Source organism: Oncorhynchus mykiss, chromosome 10, assembly GCF_013265735.2.
Source record: "Oncorhynchus mykiss isolate Arlee chromosome 10, USDA_OmykA_1.1, whole genome shotgun sequence".
Classification (NCBI taxonomy): domain Eukaryota; kingdom Metazoa; phylum Chordata; class Actinopteri; order Salmoniformes; family Salmonidae; genus Oncorhynchus; species Oncorhynchus mykiss.
Window position 1 is genome coordinate 28,004,655 of NC_048574.1, and position 24,673 is coordinate 28,029,327.

A 24,673-nucleotide genomic window follows, 5' to 3' on the forward strand; every position below is an offset into this window, starting at 1 on the left:
ATGCCCGAATGGAAGAATGTCCCTGCAGCAATGTTCCAACATCTAGTGGAAAGCTCTCCCAGGAGAGTGGAGACTTATTGCAGCAAAGGGGGGACCAACTCCATATTAATGTCCATGATTTTGAAATTAAATGTTTGACGAGCAGGCGCACACATACTTTTGGTCATGTAGTGTATATTTAATCAAGACTTCAGTGGCTTGGAACTTAAGTTTATCCAATGAAATGATATATGCAGTCATGTTTTTCACAGAAGTCAAATTATGTTAATCACAATGAATGTACATGTTGCACTAATTTATTGCATGGGCTTTATTTTTCAATTTTTGAAGTTGCACAGACTTTTCTTGTACATGTATTTAATAAATTAGATTTGATATCATGTTGAGTGAGGTTTGTGTTGTCTGTTGGGTCTTTCAACTGCTTGATCCTTAGTCTAGACCACCCAATTTAAATCAATGTGTAGTAAACATTCCAATAGAGCATAATGCACAGAATGAACATGAGTCGCATGGTATATTTATTTATTTAAAAAATTAAATTCATTCTAAACCAAGAGAACTCACTTTCTGAAACATTTGGAAAGTCATTATTTGGAACATTGTCAGGAGAACATAGTGAAACCACACAGAAACGGCATGAGATGATTTTTGTAAAAAAAAAAAACAATCTTGATTAGAATTAATTTAATTCAACGTGAATGGCGATTGTACAGCAGCGTCTATTGTATTGACTTTGTGAAAATGCACCAAAATACTAGAACTTGCATCTTTAAAGATAGTTGGTGAGTTTACCAGTACCATCTTCAACTTGATTGATCACAAACATTAATACAAAGTTGGATGAGAATCATTCCCATCACCACACTGATAAGGCAGGTCTGCAGGCACTTACTGCTCACTTTGTGACTTAAACATGTAAATTGTCTGTTGTTTAACAGTAATGGATACAGCACATTTTTTGGCTCCTGGCTTATGATTTAGGGTTGGAATTTGAAGCAAGACTCAAGGACTGGCCTTCGGGAGGGACAACAAATAGTTGCCATGAGAACAGATTAAGTGGAATACCTTTGCTTTAAGAGTTGAATTAATTGAAGTATAAATAACATCTTCTGAAGCTTCAGGTACAGGCTGGTACAGTCCCTGATAATGGGGACTTTGAAATGTCCATATGACTGTCAGTCACACCACGAGAGAACATTTAATGCTCTCCCAATAAGTTGAATATTAAAATCCCAATGGATTTTTGAAAATGTAACTAACCATTGAACATTTTCAATTTACATACGGTAAAACAGCAAGTGCAACTAACTGATAGCCATCCAAATGAGCCTAAGCAGGGATGGATTACCGAACTATCTTGTCTCATCGCTACAACTCCCGTTCGGGCTCGGGAGAGACGAAGGTTGAAAGTCATGCGTCCTCCGATACACAACCCAACCAAGCCGCACTGCTTCTTAACACAGCGCGCATCCAACCTGGAAGCCAGCCGCACCAATGTGTCGCAGGCAACACCGTGCACCTGGCAACCTGGGTTAGCGTGCATTGCGCTCGGCCCGCCACAGGAGTCACTGGTGTGCGATGAGACAAGGATATCCCTACCGGCCAAACCCTCCCTAAACCAGAAGACGCTAGGCCAATTGTGCGTCGCCCCACGGACCTCCCAGTCGCAGCCGGTTACGACAGAACCTGGGCGCGAACCCAGAGTCTCTGGTGGCACAGCTGGCGCTGCAGTACAACGCCCTTAACCACTGCGTCACCCGGGAGGCAGGAAATTTGCTTTAAAACAGCAAAATCTTCCCAGCCTCATGTCAAAATGTGAACAAAAGCATGAGATAAGCTATAAAACAGCTAAAAAAAAATATCTGCCCCATGGCAAAAACTAGAATTGCAGGAACAACATTTTTTATTAGCCTCATGACAAATGTGTAGAATTGCATTATAAATGCCCGGAGGTCGGTGCCCCAAATGCGGTAGTCTGGCCTGAGCCTCAGCTGAAGTGTAACATAATAGAGCATTCAACCTCAGTCCCCACTCCCAGGGTCCATTGTCTATCCTGCACAGCCAACTTGACTTTTTTTTTCCTTTTTTTAAAATGCCCCCCTTGTAAACTTTTGAAACTACAGACAATAGTGGGTTCAAGCCAGGTGACCAGCTGGTGGAGTGTTTATTTGGTCCCATATTTTTGGCTTTGGATTGGAAATGTTCACAACTGCTACCTAGATTGTGATGTGGGTCACTGTTAAAAAGTTGCTGACGTGATATATTATATGATCGTTGTCTGTAAAACGAGCTATAGATAAACTCATTCTGTTACCTTTGGTCAAAAGCAAGGGACGTGCAGTTATGAAACTGTCTTGGATTTCAACTGCTAACACTATTTTATCACCACATAGGCTGCACACAGCCAGACCAATTCTGATCTTTTGCCCATTTATTGGCAAAAGAGCTGATCTGATTGGTCAAAAGACCAATTAATGGAAAAAGATCAGAATTGGTCTGCTTTTAAACACAGCCATATAATGTCATATACAGTGCATTCGGAAAGTAGTCAGATCCCTTCCTCTTTTCAACATTTTGTTAGGTTACTGCCTTATTCTAAAATTGATTAAATAAAACTTTTTCCTCATCAATATACACATACATTATGACAAAGCAAAAACAGGTTTTTATCAATTTTTGCAAATCTAATAAACCTAAACAACAAATACCTTATTTAAGTATAAGTATTATAGACCCTTTGCTATGAGACTTTAAATTGAGCTCAGATGCATCCTGTTTCCATTGATCATCCTTCAGATGTTTCTACAACTTGATTGGAGTCCACCTGGGATTAATTCGATTGATTGGACATGATTTGGAAAGGCACACACCTGTCTATATAAGGTCCCACCGTTGACAGTGCATGTCTGAGCAAAAACCAAGCCATGAGGTCGAACGAATTGTCGTTAGAGCGCCGAGACAGGATTGTGTCGAGAAACAGATCTGGGGAAGGGTACCAAAACATTCATGCAGCATCCCCAAGAACACAGTGGCCTCCATCATTCTGAAATGGAAGAAGTTTGGTACCACCAAGACTCTTCCTAGAGCTGGCCGCCAGGCCAAACTGAGCTATCGGGGGACAAGGGACTTGGTCAGGGAGGGGACCAAGAACCTGATGGTCACTCTGACAGAGCTCTAGAGTTCCTCTATGGAGATGGGAGAACCTTCCAAAAGGACAACCATCTCTGCAGCACTACCATTCAGGCCTTTACGGTAGAGTGGCCAGACGGAAGCCACTCTTCAGTAAAAGGCACATGACAGCCTGCTTGAAGTTTGCCAAAAGGCACCTAAAGGACTCTCAGACTATGAGAAACAAGATTCTCTGGTCTGATGAAACCAAAATCGAACTCTTTGGCCTGAATGCCAAGCGTCACGTCTGGAGGAAACCTGGCACCATCCCTACGGTGAAGCATGGTGGTGGCAGCATCATGCTGTGGGGAAGTTTTTCAGCGGCAGGGACTGTGAGACTAGTCAGGATCGAGGGAAAGATGAACGACTCAAAGTACAGAGAGATCTTTAATGAAAACCTGCTCCAGAGCTCTCAGGACCTAAGACTGGGGCGAAGGTTTACCTTTCAACAGAACAACGACCCTAAGCACACAGCCAAGACAATGCAGGAGTGGCTTCGGGACAAGTCTCTGAATGTCCTTGAGTGGCCCAGCCAGAGCCCGGACTTGAACCTGATCAGAGAGACCTGAAAATAGCTGTGCAGCGACGCTCCCCATCCAACCTGACAGAGCTTGAGAGGATCTGCAGAGAAGAATGGGAGAAACTCCTCAAATATACAGTGCCTTGCGAAAGTATTCGGCCCCCTTGAACTTTGCGACCTTTTGCCACATTTCAGGCTTCAAACATAAATATATAAAACTGTATTTTTTTGTGAAGAATCAACAACAAGTGGGACACAATCATGAAGTGGAATGACATTTATTGGATATTTCAAACTTTTTTAACAAATCTAAAACTGAAAAATTGGGCGTGCAAAATTATTCAGCCCCTTTACTTTCAGTGCAGCAAACTCTCTCCAGAAGTTCAGTGAGGATCTCTGAATGATCCAATGTTGACCTAAATGACTAATGATGATAAATACAATCCACCTGTGTGTAATCAAGTCTCCGTATTAATGCACCTGCACTGTGATAGTCTCAGAGGTCCGTTAAAAGCGCAGAGAGCATCATGAAGAACAAGGAACACACCAGGCAGGTCCGAGATACTGTTGTGAAGAAGTTTAAAGCCGGATTTGGATACAAAAAGATTTCCCAAGCTTTAAACATCCCAAGGAGCACTGTGCAAACGATAATATTGAAATGGAAGGAGTATCAGACCACTGCAAATCTACCAAGACCTGGCCGTCCCTCTAAACTTTCAGCTCATACAAGGAGAAGACTGATCAGAGATGCAGCCAAGAGGCCCATGATCACTCTGGATGAACTGCAGAGATCTACAGCTGAGGTGGGAGACTCTGTCCATAGGACAACAATCAGTCGTATATTGCACAAATCTGGCCTTTATGGAAGAGTGGCAAGAAGAAAGCCATTTCTTAAAGATATCCATAAAAAGTGTTGTTTAAAGTTTGCCACAAGCCACCTGGGAGACACACCAAACATGTGGAAGAAGGTGCTCTGGTCAGATGAAACCAAAATTGAACTTTTTGGCAACAATGCAAAACGTTATGTTTGACGTAAAAGCAACACAGCTCATCACCCTGAACACACCATCCCCACTGTCAAACATGGTGGTGGCAGCATCATGGTTTGGGCCTGCTTTTCTTCAGCAGGGACAGGGAAGATGGTTAAAATTGATGGGAAGATGGATGGAGCCAAATACAGGACCATTCTGGAAGAAAACCTGATGGAGTCTGCAAAAGACCTGAGACTGGGACGGAGATTTGTCTTCCAACAAGACAATGATCCAAAACATAAAGCAAAATCTACAATGGAATGGTTCAAAAATAAACATATCCAGGTGTTAGAATGGCCAAAGTCCAGACCTGAATCCAATCGAGAATCTGTGGAAAGAACTGAAAACTGCTGTTCACAAATGCTCTCCATCCAACCTCACTGAGCTCGAGCTGTTTTGCAAGGAGGAATGGGAAAAAAATTCAGTCTCTCGATGTGCAAAACTGATAGAGACATACCCCAAGCGACTTACAGCTGTAATCCCAGCAAAAGGTGGCGCTACAAAGTATTAACTTAAGGGGGCTGAATAATTTTGCACGCCCAATTTTTCAGTTTTTGATTTGTTAAAAAAGTTTTAAATATCCAATAAATGACATTCCACTTCATGATTGTGTCCCACTTGTTGTTGATTCTTCACAAAAAAATACAGTTTTATATCTTTATGTTTGAAGCCTGAAATGTGGCAAAAGGTTGCAAAGTTCAAGGGGGCCGAATACTTTCGCAAGGCACTGTAGGTGTGCCAAGCTTGTAACGTCATAACCAAGACAACTCGAGGCTGTAATCGCTGCCAAAGGTGCTTCAACAAAGTACTGAGTAAATGGTCTGAATACTTATGTAAATGTAATATAATTTTTTTTTTTGCGAAAATCTCTAAAAACCTGTTTTTACTTTGTCATTATGCAGTATTGTGTAAATTGGTGAGGGGAAAAAAAACAATTTAATCCATTTTAGAATAAGGCTGTAACGTAATTTTTTTTTTTAAGTCAAGGGGTCTGAATACTTTAAAATGCACTGTATATAAACAATGCCAATCAAGCTTGTAAATTAGAAGGACAGGTAATTACCAGAATGTCTGTTCGTTGCATAAACTAGAAGTTGAAATCCCAACTGACTATTTTAGGCCTAAAATAATTTGAAGCAAGTTTGGGTGGAAGAACCTAACCAAACCCAGCCAGACTGGAATGAATTACACTTAACAGGTATGGTGGAGAACCTTATAACTGAAGCATAGGCACATTGGTGAACACCAAACCTCTTCTACTGTACTTCAAAGAGACTGAACCCATCCAGTGGGGTCACACATGCAGCACATTGGACCACAGTAGAAAGGTGTGATTCTCGCTCCCCTATGTTCTCCACTGTGACATGTGAGGCTGGGCCCCCAATACTTTAAACAGTGCATTGTGGTCCTTGGCTGGCAGTGCCATGTAACCGAATGGCTTCTAAAAACCTATTCCATTCGGTTCAGTTAAATGATACACATGCCATACACACAGTATCTAAATACAGTATTTACAGGTTAAAATAATGTTTGTAGTTTACAATATATCTTTTGATTACCCAAGTGCCACATCTAACATTGGTGAATAATGTACTACCACACATAAATAAGAATACCTAAGTCAGACTAAATGTTAAAAAACAGCGTTTTGAAACACACTCAGAAAAATAAGTAGTGCAATAAATGCAATGAATGGTAGCCAAGAAATTTGGTCCAAGGGGGCTAGTTAACCAATAGCCTCCAGCAACACTGTACAAGAGAATTAATTGATCATTCTGATGACACTAAAACCTCCTGACTCAAACTGTACGTGGTATTAATTAAAACACGGTATTGTTCATTAAAAACACATCTAGAAAAATAGTGCATTTTAACACACCCTAGTTAAACACCAGACATATATTTAAACACCAAACATATTTTTTTTTTTATGAAAAAAAAAAAGTCATCCTTCACCTATTTTGAAAGTGTGTGTATGAAGGTGTGAGTGTGTGAGTGTGTCGATAGTGCACAAACACACTTGTCCTCCCGTCCTGTCCTGTGACCTATAGAGGCCACGGTTCAGAGGTCAGTGGTTGAGTTTCAGATGAGGACCTCCACCATGTCGTTGTCCAACTCCTGTTGGGAGGCTGATGGGGGCTGGGGGTGGGACTGCACAGGGGCGCGCCTTTCCAGGGTACTGCTATGGAACACAGGCACATCTACAGACAAATAGGGAGAAGGTTAGTCAACTGATCAAAGGGAATGTCTACCCCCAAAACAAAGACATCATAGTCCCCAATCCCCATATAGATCACTATTGACCAGAGCCACATACAGTGCCCTCAGAAAGTATTCATACCCCTTGACTTATTCAACATTTTGTTGTCTTACAGCCTGAATTCAAAATGGATTAAATATATTTTTTCACCTCACCCATCCCCTACACACAATAACCCATAATGACAAATGAAAAACATGTTTTTAGAAATTGCAGCAAATGTATTGAAAATTAAATACAGAAATATATAATTTACATAAATGTAATACTTTGTAGAAGCACCTCGGGCAGCAATTACAGCTGTGAGTCTTTCTAGGTAAGTCTCTAAGAGCTTTCCACACCTGGGTTTTGCAACATCTGGCCATTCCTCTTTTCAAAATTCTTCAAGCTCTGTCAAATTGGTTGTTGATCATTGCTAGACAACCACTTTCAGGTCTTGTCATTGATTTTCAAGCAGATTTAAGTCAAAACTGTAACTCAGCCATTCAGGAACATTCACTGGCTTCTTGTAAGCAACTCCGTTGTGTAGATTTGGCCTTGTGTTTTAGGTTATTGTCCTGCTGAAAGGTGAATTAATCTTACAGTTTTTTGGTGGAAAGCAGACAAATAGGTTTTCCTTGAGGATTTTGCCTGTGCTTAGCTCCATTCGGTTCATTTTTTTTCCTGAAAAACTTCCCAGTTCTTATTGATTACAAGCATACCCATAACATGATGCAGCCACCATTATGCTTGAAAATATGGAGAGTTGTACTCGGCAATGTGTTGTATTGGATTAGCCCCAAACATAACACTTTGGATTCAGGACAAAAAGTTAATTGTTTTGCCACATTTGTTGGAGTATTACTTTAGTGCCTTGTAGCAAACAGGATGCACATTTGGAATATTTGTATTCTGTATAGGCTTCCTTCTTTTCACTCTGTCATTTAGCTTAGTATTGTGGAGTAACTACAATGTTGTTGATCCACCCTAAGTTTTCTCCTATCATGGCCATTAAACTCTGTCACTGATTTAAAGTCACCATTGGCCTCATGGAGAAATCCCTGAGCGGTTTCCTTCTTCTCAGGCAACTGAGTTAAGAAAGACACCTATATCTTTGTAGTGACTGAGTGTATAGATAGACCATTCAAAGTGTAATTAATAACTTCACCGTGTTCAAGGGGATATTCAATGCCTACTTCTACCAATAGGTGCCCTTCTTCACGAGGCATTGGAAAACCTCCCTTGTCTTTGTGGTTGATTCTGTGTTTGAAATTCACTGCTCAACTGAGGGGTCTTACAGATAATTGTATGTGCAGGGTACAGAGATGAGATAATCATAAAAAATCCTGTTAAACAGTGTGACTTGTTAATAGTGACTCCCCATCCCGCATGCGGGAGCTTAATAATCGCCTGACACTAATTAGCATAGCGCAACGGACATAAATATTCCTAGAAAATATTCATATTCATGAAAATCACAAATTAAATATATTGAGACACAGCTTAGCCTTTTGTTAATCACCCTGTCATCTCAGATTTTCAAAATATGCTTTACAGCCAAAGCTAGACAAGCATTTGTGTAAGTTTATCGATAGCCTAGCATAGCATTTTGTCCAGCTAGCAGCAGGTAACTTGGTCACGGAAATCAGAAAAGCAATCAAATTAAATTGTTTACCTTTGATGAGCTTCAGATGTTTTCACTCACGAGACTCCCAGTTAGATAGCAAATGTTCCTTTTTTCCAAAAATATTATTTTTGTAGTCAAAATAGCTCCGTTTGTTCTTCACGTTTGGCTGAGAAATCGCCCGGAAATTGCAGTCAAGAAAACGGCTTCCAAATTAGCTCCATAATATCGACAGAAACATGGCAAACGTTGTTTGTAATCAATCCTCAAGGTGTTTTTCAAATATCTATTTGATAATATATCCATCGGGACAATTAGTTATTCAGTAGGACCGATTGGCGTAATGGCTACCTCTGTATTTTAAGCGAGAATCTCTCTGGGAGCATCAGGTGACCACTTGTAGCCGCTTACGGGTATTCTTCAACATAAATGCGTAAAACTACGTCACAATGCTGTAGACACCTTGGGGAATACGGAGAAAGAGTAATCTGGTTGATAGCCCATTCACTGCTCAATAGGGACGCATTGGAACGCAGCGATTTCAAAACATGAGGCACTTCCGGATTGGATTTTTCTCAGGCTTTCGCCTGCAACATCAGTTCTGTTATACTTACAGACAATATTTTTACAGTTTTGGAAACTTTAGAGTGTTTTCTATCCTAAACTGTCAATTATATGTATATTCTAGCATCTTGTCCTGACAAAATATCCTGTTTACTACGGGAACGTTTTTTTTTCTCCAAAAATGAAAATACTGCCCCCTAGTCACAACAGGTTTTAAGCATGTTTTTACTCCTGAACTTATTTACTGTTGGGCTTTCATAACAAAGGGGTTGGATACTTATAGTCTCAAGACATTTCAGCTTTTCATTTTTTTATTCATTTGTAACTTTTACATTTTTGGGTATTGTGTGTAGGCCAGTGAAATTGTTTTAAACAAATGTAATATTCAGACTAACACAACAAAATGTGGAAAAAGTCAAGAAGTGTGAATACTTTCTGAAGGCACTGTAAGTAGTGCACTCTAAAGAGAATAGGTGATTTGCCTTAGAGAAAATAATATCCAGCACACTATATTTGATAGGATGTTTGACCCCAAATTACCCATCCAGAGCATCTGACCCACTCTCGCTTATCCACTTCCCCTCCAGCTACTGTATTGGTTTCATAACTCCACTTCTTTATATGGTTGAAACAAATTTGTAGTTCTTGGATTATTTCTTGAATTAGTCTCGCAACACGTCAAAACAGATTTTAAACAAAAGTGTATTTGTTCTTGGTTAGATCATTTTCCTAGAAACGATTCAGGTCAGTCTATTGCCTGAAGTGATGGGCCACACTGACAATCACAAGTGTTGTTTGCCATTCTGCAGTGTTAGCACTGCACATTGCAGCTGCATCCTCGTGGGTCAGGTCTAATTCAACGTTTATATTTCTCAAATTGCAGACAGCAAACACTCAATATTATCTGGGTCTGACTCTGGACCCTAGTTAAAGGCTATAATTAAAGCCTATAATTAGGACCTGTGGTCAGGAAAAACCCCTGGCCCTACTTGTGTCCACAGCAAACTACACTAATGTGGAGCGTTGACCAAAAACGTATTGAATGTAATATACTAGAACATAGCCCTAAAGCTGGCAGCCTGCCCTGTCCTACTGTACCTGCGATGCGGTCTGGTATGTAAACAGGGCTGGGGCTGGAGAGTCGGCTTGGCAGGGTCATGCTCTGCATGGCTGGGGTGCTGGGCTTGCTGCTAGCCTCCTGACCCTGGCTTTGGCCCTTGTCTGTCTGAGTGCAGCTGTCCCTGCTGCCTGTCTTAGAGTGACCCCCTGTCAGGGGCAGGACCGGAGAGGGAGATGACGAGATGGACTCTGTCTTCAGAGAGTCAGTACGGTACTCTGGACCCAACAGAATTCCTGAGGGGAGAGAACAGAGGAAACCTGTTAGATATGTGGTGGTGCTGGGTTACCCATGACAAGCTCTCACGTTTTTTATTCATGCACATGGAAGCAAGTTGAAGTAGATAGTAACACACAGTACATTCAGAATACACACAACAATTAAACAGCATTCATTCAGTCCCTACTGAAAATATAAAATCTGAGTGAGCCAGCAGCACTGCACCATTGCATAATATTTAACTTCCCACCCTCCTTCAAGACCACCCGATTGTTATTCAGCCTGATGATTACTACTGAACTGTACATTCCATACCCACAGCTGACGACCATTCATGTCCTTGACACCCTCCATACCCCTTTGTCTGTCCATCATCACGTTCTGACTAACACATCTCAGAGGCCTGTGAATCAACTTCCTGTACTCTCCCTGCCCTCTTCCTCTGAACCAGACTTCCAGCTGTTGTCCCTCTACCATGCATCTGAAATGACACCCTATGCCACTTATAGTGCAGTACTTTTCACAAGAGCCCTAGGCTGAGTCTAGTCAAAAGTAGTGCACTATATTGTATATAAGGAATAATGTGTAATTAGAAATCTCTCCTCAAGTCTGCAGTTCCAGTATCTACCCCACTCAATTCAAATATAAGAAGGGAAAACTTAAAATAGCCTTTGTTAGGTGGCACATCACACAACATAACATGAAAACCAATAGCATTTGCACCCAGGCTGCCCTTCCAGCTGCTGTCCTTGCGCTCCTCTGTGATGGGTGAGCTGCTGAGGCCAAGGCTGTGGGAGAGCAGGCCCGAGCCCCCCGTGTTGGCGATGGACATCAGGGACTTGGAGGGACGCATGATGGACTGGGCGTCCCGGTCCTTGTTGGGATCCTTCCTGGAACGCTGATGGAGCACCTTGATCATGGCATCCTTCTCTATGATCTGGGCGTGCAGGTTCTTGATCCTGTGGGATGGGACATGAGTACAGTTATTCAAATAAAAGGAAGTACAACATCCTGTAATGTGCAGAATGCATTACATGTACCGTAAAGACTTCTATTGTGTTCTGTATGATCAGTAAGAACAATGGGAGTTATAGTCTGGGTTTGACTGGGGTCATGGTTGATTTACTGTACTGAGGTTATGGGGGTAGGGTAAGTGGGTGTGTTAGGCTGTTAAGGATATTATCTGTATAGTGGTCTGTACAGAATATATTTAATATTATATAAAATTGAAACGCTTCTCCAGGCATTCCAAAGATCAAACACACAGCTATTTACCTGCTTTCCATGTCTAGACAGCGACGGTTGGCCATGAGGATTTCCTCCTCCTCCTTCTGGATACGAGCCTCCACTGACAGCTGCTGCTCATAGCTGCTGCTGGGGGAGTGGCTTATCACCGAAGACAATGTGTCCCTCTGGGTGGCGACAGAGGCGGCGGCGTCCAGGGCAAACTGCCTCATAACGCTCTCCTCCAGGTATTTCTGCTCCCATTTGGTCATGTCTGCCTCCAGGGCCAGGATCCTCTCCTCTTTCTCCCTCAGGTGCTCCATCAGGGCCGTGGCACTGTACTCCTGACCACTGCTGCTGCTCTGGGAGCCACCTTGTCTCTGGATGTGGGGAGTGGAGACAATGGGGGTGGAAGGTATGGTTGTCAGTAAACCTCAACTATTCAAGAGCTCAACTGCCATCCAAGTGAGGCATCAACTTGCAGTCACAGGCACTTATGCATTTGTAATACACACAATTACTGTCTAAACCATGGCCCCAGGGGTACGCGGAATGCCGTCGGGGTACGCCAAATAAAAAATGTTATTCACATTTTCAAACAGTCCATTTAGATTTTCCAACGGGGCTAGACATTTGGGTGATGTTTTTTTCTCACCTGAGTAGCCTTGTTTCACTGCCAAAAATAAAATTAAACCATCTAGTGTTCAGCGAAATAACAACAATGTCAAATACAGGCAGGAGATGTTTTGAAATAATCACTGCTTCGCATACAAGCCAGTGAATTCTATGCGTTACACATGGATGAGTCAACAGACGTGGCGGACCGGGCACAGCTCCTGGTGTATGTCCGTTACGTTTATGGGAGGGGGGGGGGGGGGTCAATTAAGGAAGACATCCTCTTCTGCAAACCACTGGAAACCAGGACAACAGGAGAGGATATTTTTTATGTACAGGACAGCTTTGTGACATCAAATGTACTTTGGTGGTCAAGAGGTGTTGGTATCTGTACTGATGGCGCAAAAGCCATGACAGGGAGACATAGTGGAGTGGTAACGTACGTACAAGCAGTTGCTCCCGACATCACTTGTTTACACTGCAGTATCCACTGAGAGGCTCTTGCTGCCAAAGGAATGCCTGACAGCTTGAAAGATGTTTTGGACACTACAGTAAAAATGGTTAACTTTATTAAAGCAAGGCCCCTGAACTCTCATATTTTCTGCATTATGCAATGATATGGGCATCGACCATGTAACGCTTTTACAACATACAGAAGTGCGCTGGTTATCAAGGGGCAAAGTATTGACTTTTTTTTAAAATTGAGAGACGAGCTTAAAGTTTTCTTTACTGACCATCATTTTCACTTGTCTGACCGTTTGCATGATGCCGAGTTTCTCACAGGACTGGCCTATCTGGTTGATGTCGCCTGAATGATCTGAATCTAGGATTACAGGGACTTTCCGCAACTATAATCAATGTGTGGGACAAAAATGAGGCTATGATTAAGAAGTTGGAGCTCTTCTCTGTCTGCATTAACAAGGACAACACACAGGTCGTTCCATCATTGTAAGATGTTTTGTGTGCAAATGAACTCAAGCTTACGGACAATGTCAAATGTGATATAGTGAAGCACTTGAGTGAGTTGGGTACGCAATTACGCAGGTACTTTCCCGAAACGGACGACACAAACAACTGAATTCATTATTCCTTTCATGCCCTGCCTCCAGTACACTTACCGATATCTGAACAAGAGAGCCTCATCAAAATTGCAACAAGTTCTGTGAAAATTGATTAATCAGAAGCCACTGCCAGATTTTTGTGTCTGAGTGTCTGAGTGTTAAGACACTGATGCCCTTTGCAACCATGTACCTATGTGAGTGAGAGTGGATTCTCAGCCCTCACTAGCATGAAAACTAAATACAGGCACAGACGGTGTGAAAAATGATTTAAGACTGAGACTCTCTCCAATACAACCCAACACTGCAGAGGTATGTCCAGCCTTTCAAGCACACCCTTCTCATTAGTCTGTGGTGAGTCATGCACCATTTTTGATGAACAAATAAGGTTTTATATGTAAGATGGTTAAATAAAGAGCAAAATGATTGATTATTATTATATTATTATTTGTGCCCTGGTCCTATAAGACTTCTTTGTCACTTCCCACCAGCCGGGTTGTGACAAAAACTGACACTCATTCTTATGTTAAATACATCTATCATATAGTGTGTGTGTGGCAGGCTTACAATGATGACAAAAAACAACATTTGAGAGTATGTTGACCCTGGTTCTAGAGGGGGTATGCAGCTGGATGTTGAAGGTTTGAAGGGGTATGGGACTATAACAAGTTTGGGAACCACTGGCCTATGGCAACACTGGCTGGTAGAGAGGCAGGGCTTCAAGTCTGTCTGTAGTCTTTGTTGACCAGGCAGTCTGTCTTCTCCCAAAGGCTTGACTGGAATATACATATGGCTGCTCTTCCTCTTTCTCTCCCTCCGCAGACAGAACCTCTGATGTTCTGTCAGCTGCAACATTTCCCCCACATTCCCAGTATCCCCCTGGCCGGAATGACCTGGTCGCGCTTAACTGATAGGAAAACATTCTGTGGTGCTTCGCTTGGACACACAGGAAGAGACGATGGAATTTATGGAAGAGAACATTTTGGGAGAGAAAGAGCCTGAAATTCTGGGTCAGGGCGCCCCGCTAACGCTGACTGCAGCTGAGACACTGCTTTGTTTCCGTGTCTTTAACACAACGTGTGTGTCTCACCTGCTGCATGCGCAGTGACTCCAGCTCCCTCTCCAGCCGTGTGCGTAAGCGGTGCTCCAGCTGCTCTCTCTTCTCACAGGCAGCCTGGAGCTGGGCCAGGGCCTGCTGCATGCGCTCCACCTTCTCCACATACACCTGCTTCTTCTTCAGCTTCAGCCAGGGAGACAAAACACACAGACAGGATGTGGTCAGGGCACAGAAAGGAAGTAGACAGGAAGTAGGGAGTTTGCATTTCATTCCAGAAACCTGACTGGGTTGGTGAAAGCAATACTTTCACCTTCTTTGTGCCACAATGTAATTGCTGTCAACTACTCAGTCCTATTAGGTATTTGACAATGAGTGAAATACGACCAGGGAGGAGACAGGGAAACAGGTGCCCCCTTTCGTCCAAACAACCCCACCCAGTGACCAACCCCAACAGCCCACTCCAAGATAATGCAGTTATTGTGTACCCGATGCCTATGTCTCAAAGTCCCTCTGCACTACAGCCCCTTTGAACTGCAACAGGAGATATAACTGTGGCTCCACTCAATAGACTGATTTAGCTCAGGGAGTCTCTCTGTAAAGAAAGAGAGGAAAAGAGAAAAAGAGGGAGAAATAGAGAAGCATATACAATGTTCCCACACAGAGGAGAGAGAGAGCAGGCGAAGAATCTGGCCCTGTTCAGAACTTTCATGGCAGATATAAAGCTCAAACTCGACAGCCTTTGTTCGGGGAAACAAGCAGGCGTTTGTGGTGGTGCCGGGCAGAAGAAGTGGAGCAGCCCTGTGCTTTTTAGGACACTACCGGTTCGTTTCCTGCTCCACTCAGCCCACTGGCTAACTGGCCCTCTGGGCTGTGGCCAGGCTATTTCAGACACATTACCAGCCAACAAACAGAACCTACCAGCCAGGGGCATCAATGCTCAGAGCAGCTCCAGTTTTCCACAGGGGAGTTCTGTCCAGGCCCACACAAGGCCACAGAGGCCTTTTGCATTTCTCTGGCTAGACCAGGGGCAAGGCTGGGGTGATTTACCCTCTAGTCATCAGGGACAGCTATCTGCTCACTGTAGTGGGACATACTGATCTTATCAAAAACACTGACTTCTGAGGGAAGAAACTTCAAAGAGGAAGGATCTTTATTTGGGGGATTGTTTGTGGTTTTCACTGTTTTGGATCTGAGGACTAGTAGCAGTTGCTTCGTTAACAAGAAATTATGTTTTGAGTAAATTTAAACTCACTTTGCAGTCTTCCATCTTACCCTTTTAACCAGTGCAAACCAACCCCATGGATCACAACTGAAAGCATACCAGACCCTGTCTTCAGCCAATAATGTAATCAATACCAGGTGATAGGATGGATGACATTGTGGTTCAATATTGACATTATCAGGCTATCAAGCTCAATGGTGACACAACCAGAGGAAGACAGGGAAGATAGCTAGATTATTTTACGCTCAACAGAAAGTCATGCCTATGCTTGTCCATCAGGGGGCATAAATATATCCTCAAACTTAATCTGTCGTGGACAGATTCTCGTGGACAGACGAAACGGCGAAAATCTGTCAAGGCTCACAGAATTATGTGATTACGAAGTATCAGTATTTCCTGGTTTGGGGTTTTCGTTGTTGATTATCTGGACGAATCAGGATTGGGTGAAAATGGTACTTAAACTGGTACGGTGATTTTCAAGTCGTGTGAGCATGATAAGTGGTTTCCACTAGATTCCACAGCCACAAAGTCAAATGGTCTATAGTAAAATTCATGAAAACAGACATTTGCTTTTTGGCCATGATAAACATGGGTGAAATTAACGGAAGGGGTTTGGCCGAGAGTTTCCGTTTGCGAGGGAGGAGACTTCGCTTCCTTCCTTTCCACAAAGGTCGTCATAATTGTTATTGACATCCCCCCCAGAAGAAAAAAGGAATTGACAAACTTTCGTGAGAGAACTTGACTTCTGGATAACCGAGATTACCTCAAGCTCAATCAACTGAACTGATGCCAGGATGAATTCAAGTATCCAAGACATTTCTGATATCACCTATTCATGAAGCAAGTGAGAACATTATGATACATAAAGCTTGTTAGACTAAGTCAGTTCCTCACCTCCTCCTCTAGTTTGACTACTTTGGCCTGGGCATTGTTGAGAGCCTGGTCTCTAATCTCAATGTGTCGTCTCTGGTCGTCCGTGGTGGAGCGCAGGGCGTTCAGCTCTATCTCCAGCTTCTCCTTCTCACGCACCGTCTCTTTGTCTGGGAGACACATACACAACACACTGAGGACTAGCCCTCTGAAGAAGTGATATTCCTTTCATTTACTAAAGTAGTTATGTCATGAGCTTACTTTTTGCTCTGATGAAGGTCTGATGACCGAAAGCTCAGCCTAATACATTTAAAATTGTACATTGATACTGAGTGTGCGAAGGTTCCTTTTCATTAACTAAACATCATAAACAAATGTGTTTTGTGTGTGTGTGTCATTTTTGTTAAATGCCAAGTGCAGTCAAAAACGTGATTTTCCTGTGTTGTATATACACTGAGTACACAAAACATTGTATAAAAATGTTTAATGACATAGACTATCCAGGTGAAAGCTATGATCCCTTATTGATGGCACCTGTTAAATCCACTTCAATCAGTGTAGATGAAGGGGAGGAGACAGTTGAGACATGGATTGTGTATGTGTGCCATTCAGAGGGTGAACAGGCAAGACAAAAGATATAAGTGCCTTTAAACAGGGTATGGTAGTAGGTGTCAGGCGCACCGATTTGTGTCAAGAACTGCAACGCTGCTGCGTTTTTCACGCTCAACAGTTTCCTGTGTGTATCAAGAATGGTCCACCACCCAAAGGACATCCAGCCAACTTGACACAACTGTGGGAAGCAATGGAGTCAACATGGGTCAGCATCCCTGTTGAACGCTTTCGACACCTTGTAGGGTCCACTGACAAATTGAGGCTGTTCTGAATGCAAAGGGAGTGGGGAATACTGTGATATTGTGAAATTTATGATAATGCCCTTAAAGTTTAAGAGTTGTTTGAAAAGACAGTGACATTTCTGCCTGTTTTGGTGGGATGGAGTTTTGGCCTGCCTGGTGGTAAATTAGTTAATAGACCAATATGAAAGAGTTCCAAACCGCTCTGCCAATAACAGATAGCTTTAAGGTTTCCCCTCCCCACTCAAACCACTCACAGACAGTCCTAGCAAAATGTATCTTTGCTAAGAAGCTATTTTTGTTTATTTTTGACCATTTTAATTGAACACAATCACAGGAAGGTACTTAATTGTTAACCAGAAATGATTTGATATTGAGATAACAATGGCCTCATTGGACCTTCAAAAACAGTGACTTGAATGACATTTCTAGTGGCTACGTAGTGTTCTACAGTACATGAACCCCAGACCCTTTGCCTGGTTATGTCCTTACTGATGAGGCCACACAGAGGTATGTTCAGACTGGATGTAGAATGTTGGAGAGGCCTGGCCTGGTGTTCCCTGGTAGCTGTGTTAGTGATGTACTCACTCTGGGTGAGTAGCTGAGAGATGGTCTTGCGGTTGTCTTCCGATCCCTCACACTCCTTAGCAGCTAGCTGTTTGTTGGCAGTTTCCATGCGCTCTGCAACAGAGAATGTCATTGCCAAAGTCAGGTCAGAGCCAGCCTGAGGGTCTAGTGGCCAAAGAGACACACTGTGCACACTCAAATGCCCGTGAACACACACATACATGCAAACTTGTGTGTGCGTACACAAAGGCATACCCAAATATGCTCTAATTCTCATAAATCAAATCTTTGCAGGAAATTAGATCATAAAATGGCAAGACAACATGTTAAAACTGGGGAATTAAGCTCCTTAAAGAACACACTGTTAAACTCCTTGCAGAGTTGCACATTCAATGTGGTCAGCCTCTAGTTAATATGCAGGATATGCATGCTATGTATGGGGATTTTGGTGCTATTAAACAGCTCAAACAGAATTTCGACATACAGCTCTGTGATTGTGTAAATGTAGCCATACAGACAGCGGGGCCATGGATTAATGTGAATATGGAGGTGGAGGGAATTCACAATCCCCCGAAGAGAATTTAATAGGCCTGGACTCGGAGTCGATGTGGAACTCAAGTTCTTAAGATCCAAACTTTCGTTCCACGCACATAAAACGCCTTGGGGCCTGGTTGCTCAGCAAAATCGAGCAAACAAAAACAAAACAATAACTTTACATGCACACATTTCCCCGCAGAGGGAGAGGAGGAGGTCCCCATTCTCTAATGGAGTCACGAGAAAATTGGCCTGAAACAAAACAGGCCATTATTTCTGGTCCAAACGTTAAAATAATATTTAGTTGAGTGTTAAGTCAACCAGGCTGGGCCATGAAACATCCAGAGAGCATTCCAGAAACAAATATTCAGTTGTTTCATTTCCATTCCCTGTGTTTCTCAAAACACAACAATGAGTGTGGTATACATTTACGCTAAACCCCCAAAAGTGAAGCAAGATATCAAGGCTGCCAATACGATAGGAGAAAAAAAGAGAGGAAGGAGAGACCTAAAAAAAGGTTTCTATGTGATTTGTTATAAAAGCATGGAATCTCCCAATGGACCCGGTCTGGGCAGGGAGTCATGGACCCGATCTTGGTAGGGAGCCATGAATGGAGTTTTTTTTCTCCTCTCTGTAGGACTGAAGAGCTTAGTGAGGTAGAAACTAGAGACATGAAACTGCCCCCACCCACTGGGCTTCAGCTCAGAGCTTCCTACAGAAACAGAGAGTGAAGATTGGAGCTCGAAGGGTCTTTGGTCTGCTTTATAGTAAGTTATGAAGTTGAGACTTTGGACTGCCTGTAAACACTAACATATCCCATTGATTGATCATATTGATTAATTGACAGATAGAGCAATTGATTGCTCTTTTATGTTTACTTTTTCTCTGTACCACAGTAAATGCACAGTAGTACAATTATGAACAAGACCAGTTTCAACATCACAGCTCGTAAACCGCACCAGGCAAAATTGGTGAAAGCTGTCCTCAGAAAATCTATTCAAATCAAACATACCAGTGCAATCAATACAAACCAAACACAGCTTCTGAACATGAATAAATATTACTGAACAAATATGCAGGCAATGCTGTTGAGGTATCCCAAATCTAATGCAGAAAGGACACACCACACACACTTTTTCCTACTAAAAAGTTGTTTTTTTCCCCCAATAAATGTAGTATGGAATAGATTTAATCTACTGCCATAAATCCATGAACAGGTATCCTTTGAACATTAAGCTATTATTTTGACCAGCAGGACCTGGTAACCTACATAATGGATATGTATGCATGCCATGGACATTGCAGCTGATTGTGACCTCTTACCTCTGAGGTCCCTGTTGAAGTCGTGCAGCCTGCGCACCTCCAGCTCCAGCTTGTTCCTCATGGTTTTCTCCAGAGCCTCCCTTTTAGTGGATGACTTGGCCAGGTTTTCGTAGGCCTCCGAAACCAACGTGATCTCTGTCTCCAACTGACCAGGGAGAGAAAGGGGAGGAAGAGAGAGAGAGAGAGAGAGAAAGAGGGGGGGGGGGGGGGGGAATTATGCCCAATTCCAAATCCGCCCCTAGCCACTTCTGTGGATCTAAAAGTATTAGATGAATTTAAGTAATATGGAAGAAGAGGGCAAGGTGGAAAAATAACCACACTGCTTGTACCCATCCAAACCTTTCAGATCTACATGAAGTGGCCAACATAGTGACTTTCAGGGTTGTAACAGATTTTAAACAAACTATAATCCTTTATGTTACCAGCAAAAATAGTGTAATCTGATTACAGATACTTCTGAAAAAACTAGATGATTACTTTAAAATTCAGAAATTATTTGACACCTTTCTGTTTTCTCAATGACATTCAATTCAACATTGAAAATAATGCATACATTTAGGTTTGTTCCTGCCTGAGTGAGTCTGACCACAAATCACATTATGATGACACACCAAATGCATTTGATGGATCGCAGGAAAAGAGCAGTAATAGGCTTTTGTAGGCTAAAGTCCAAGTTATGTCTTCCAATTGTGGTCTAGCCTACGGGCGATATGGATATCACTTATTATTGATATCTAGGCTACATAGCGCATTGATGTGATTCACACCGCTGCTCTCTCATTTAGCTATTTGCGCCTAAGGCTGTTGCGGTGACCGCATTACCTCCACACCGGCAGTCATGAGTCATGACCGCAGTCAAATTCCACGTGACCAATGAGTTACTGTAATCTCATTTTATGTATTTGGTAGTGCCCAACATGCGTTGGTAGTACCCAACTAGCTAACAACCGTCAGTCCGCTAATGCCCTGGACCCGGTTTCCCAAAAGCATCTTAAGGCTATGTTCATCGTTAGAACCTTCGTATGAGCATCATTAAATCCGAGCGATTTCAAAAAACTATACTTACTTAAGTTGCTATTGAAAACGCTCGCGTCAGATCATTCATAATAGAACAGTTAAGTACTTTTTGCCCTTCCGCGTCACTTTATACACAGAAGATCTCTGCTAAACACAAAATCAAGATGTTTATCCGTCTTTCTGTGACTCTGATAACTTCAGAGATAAATGTGACAGTGACTACAAATACAAAGTTGTCTATTTCTTTGCATAACAAGTGAAGGACATAAAGACGTTTCAAATGAAAAGCGAAAGTACTGCATTAAAAGATAAATACAGTATAGGCTACATAGACCTATATATTTGAATAATAGTGAAATAAATGTCATGTTAATTTAATTTTGTGCTATTTATGCTAATATCAATGTATTTTTATTTTTATGATGTGCCAAATCTTGATTTAGTGCCTTATTATAGGGTAAACATTAGAATAAGCTGCCTCAATATTTGTAGCCATATGTGATATAGCTCTAGGAGCTGATCCATCATCAGTATTGTCGAATAATTATAATGTTAAGGTAAGATTGGAAAGGTAGAACGCGGATCCGAGAGCAGTGCTTTCTTTCTTTCGATCCTATCAGTATCCACACATGCCTCAACGATGCACTTAGAGAACATTCTCTCTGTGTGGTGTTTGGGAAACGCATGTTACATCTTCGGTCGTTGTTTTAAAACACTCGATTTGCCAAAGTTCCATCGCTATAGGGAAACCGGGCCCTGGTACTCTATTGTCCCTCTAACATCAATGCAAATGCAATCGAAAAATCACATCAAACACCCACACCACTGTGCGTTTCCATCTCCTCCTCTCTCTCCTCCATTCCTTTCTTGAGTGAGAAGGGCTGTCAACTGTTTAATGAAATATGTTTTGTTGTGAAAACATGTTACTATCGATGTTCCCGAACAGATTCCACTTGGTTGCCCAAATTAAGCACGGGGTAGCTGCAGGAACAGGGTTGGAGAGCTCATGGCATAAATAGTCTGGGCAGAATTTCACACTACCTGTAGCACAGTAGGAGGCTGCATGCTTTTCAACTAGTGACTGATGGGACGAGTGAAACACTGTTCTTATAAACCCTGTCTACAGCTCTGCTATAAAACCGGAGTAGCCGACCCGGCATGATTGAAAAATGAACCAAACGGCAGGAAAATGGCCTCCGTTCGCTATTTGAGTGCATACTGTATGGATGACATGTGTTTTCCCCACTGCGACTGTTCCTGACATTCTAAATATAAACTAATTATACATACAGTATCAGTCAAACGTTTGGACAGTCCTACTCATTCAATGGTTTTTCTTTATTTGTACTATTTTCTACATTGTAGAACAATAGTGAAGACATCAATACTAACATAAATACTATGAAATAACACATATGAAATCATGTAGCCAAGAAAGTGTTAAATGAAAATATATTGTATATTTGAGATTCTTCAAAGTAGCCACCCTTTGTAAAAGTAAAGAAAAAAAAAAAGTTCAAGGTTTTGACTGGTACTGTATTAGTAAAGGCAATATTTAATTGATAAAAGTCTGATAGGTGAAAATATGATCACTTGAGAGGCAAGGAACCGACCACAAGCTTTTGTTGTAACTTTTTAAAATCATCAATAGCCTATACTCGCATCTTGCAGCCCTACAGTTACAGTTGAAGTCGGAAGTTTACATACACCTTAGTCAAATACATGTAAACTCAGTTTTTCACAATTCCTGACATTTAATCCTAGTAAAAATTCCCTGTCTTAGGTCAGTTAGGATCACCACTTTATTTTAAGAATGTGAATTGTCAGAATAATAATAGAGAGAATGATTCATTTCAGCTTTTATTTCTTTCATTTCCAGTGGGTCAGAAGTTTACATACACTCAATTAGTATTTGGTAGCATTGCCTTTAAATTGTTTAACTTGGGTCAAACGTTACGGGTAGCCTTCCACAAGCTTCCCACAATAAGTTGGTTGAATTTTGGCCCATTCCTCCTGACAGAGGTGGTGTAACCGAGTCAGGTTTGTAGGTCTCCTTGCTCACACACGCTTTTTCAGATCTGCCCACAAATGTTCTATGGGATTGAGGTCAGGGCTTTGTGATGGCCACTCCAATACCTTGACTTTGTTGTCCTTAAGCCATTTTGCCACAACTTTAGAAGTATGCTTGGGGTCATTGTCCACTTGGAAGACCCATTTGCGACCAAGCTTTAACTTCCTGGCTGATGTCTTGAGATGTTGCTTCAATATATCTACATAATTGTCCTCCCTCATGATGCCATCTATTTTGTGAAGTGCACCAGTCCCTCCTGTAGCGAAGCACCCCCACAACGTGATGCTGCCACCCCTTGCTTCATGGTTGGGATGATGTTCATCGGCTTGCAAGCCTCCCCCTTTTTCCTCCAAACATAACAATGGTCATTATGGCCAAACAGTTCTATTTTTGTTTCATCAGACCTGTGGACATTTCTCCAAAAAGTACAATCTTTGTTCCCATGTGGATTTGCAAGCCATAGTCTGTTTTTTTTATGGTGGTTTTGGAGCAGTGGCTTCTTCCTTGCTGAGCGGCCTTTCAGGTTATGTCGATATAGGACTCATTTTACTGTGGATATATATACTTTTGTACTGATTTCCTCCAGCATCTTCACAAAGTCCTTTGCTGTTGTTCTGGGATTGATTTGCCCTTTAAGCATGAAAAGTACATTCATTTATAGGAGACAGAACGCGTCTCCTGCCTGAGCGGTGTGACGGCTGCGTGGTCCCATGGTGTTTATACTGGCGTACAATTGTTTGTACAGATGAACGTGGTACCTTCAGGAGTGGACATTTCTCCCAAGGATGAACCAGATTTGTGGAGGTCTACAATTTTTTTTCTGAGGTCTTGGATGATTTCTTTAGATTTTACCATGATGTCAAGCAAAGAGGCATTGAGTTTGAAGGTAGGCCTTGAAATACATCCACAGCTACACCTCCAATTGACTCAAATTATGTCAATTAGCCTATCAGAAGCTTCTAAAGCCATGACATCATTTTCTGGAATTTCCCAAGCAGTTTAAAGGCACAGTCAACTTAGTGTATGTAAACTTCTGACCGACTGGAATTGTGATACAGTGAATTAATCTGTCTGTAAACAATTGTTGGAAAAAATGACTTGTGTCATGCACAAAGTAGATGTCCTAACCGACTTGCCAAAACTATAGTTTGTTAACAAGAAATTTGTCGGAGTGGTTGAAGAACGAGTTTTAATGACTCCAACCTAAGTGTATGTAAACTTCAGACTTCAACTGTATATGTTTTGATTTCTAAGACATTCTAAGGTTTGCATCATTCACAACTAAAGTTGCCAAATAACTCAAACTTGTATAGCGTATAGGACCCGTTTCAAAATATCCCTTTTACACTCATATCTACTTCATATGAGCACTGACTCCGGAATGGGAAAATATATACTTTATTCAACGTGAAATAATATTCTTCGTATAAAATCATATAAAATAATGGCACGGGACTTATAAGCATATCTTGTCTGCGAAATGAACTAGCCTACAGCCTATGGCACGGTGCATACCCAGATAACATGCAGTAGGCCGAATCACATTCTGTTCTTCTGAAATACATTTTCTTTATATCATAATGTTTATCTAGACCTGCCTAAAATAAATACTGGATTGAATGTGATGGTGTATATTAAATGGATTTATTAGACTTTTTTCAATGTAGATGTTCCAAAGGCGTGTTTCAGTGGCTTGAATGCGAAGGCCTGGAGATGCTAAACGTGTTTGTTAATTAACCATCAATCAGTGGAGGAAAAAGTACCCAATTTTCATACTTGAGT

The 24,673-nt window shown here is 41.9% G+C and overlaps 1 protein-coding gene across 4 annotated transcripts in view; it reads right to left on the reverse strand.

The window, feature by feature from the left end:
* Positions 1-5,596: 5,596 nt before the first annotated feature.
* Positions 5,597-24,673, reverse strand: part of LOC110533594 (angiomotin) — a 55,543-nt gene continuing 36,466 nt past the window's right edge. For all 4 annotated transcript variants that reach the window (XM_021617960.2, XM_021617959.2, XM_021617963.2 and 1 more), the window contains 8 exons: positions 19,804-19,948; positions 17,968-18,060; positions 16,553-16,698; positions 14,470-14,619; positions 11,758-12,086; positions 11,206-11,441; positions 10,245-10,499; positions 5,597-6,920 (listed from right to left, as the gene is read on the reverse strand). In XM_021617960.2, the coding sequence (XP_021473635.2) occupies positions 6,802-6,920; positions 10,245-10,499; positions 11,206-11,441; positions 11,758-12,086; positions 14,470-14,619; positions 16,553-16,698; positions 17,968-18,060; positions 19,804-19,948 (1,473 nt within the window). In that variant the 3' untranslated portion in view covers positions 5,597-6,801. The remainder of the gene's footprint in view (positions 6,921-10,244; positions 10,500-11,205; positions 11,442-11,757; positions 12,087-14,469; positions 14,620-16,552; positions 16,699-17,967; positions 18,061-19,803; positions 19,949-24,673) is intronic.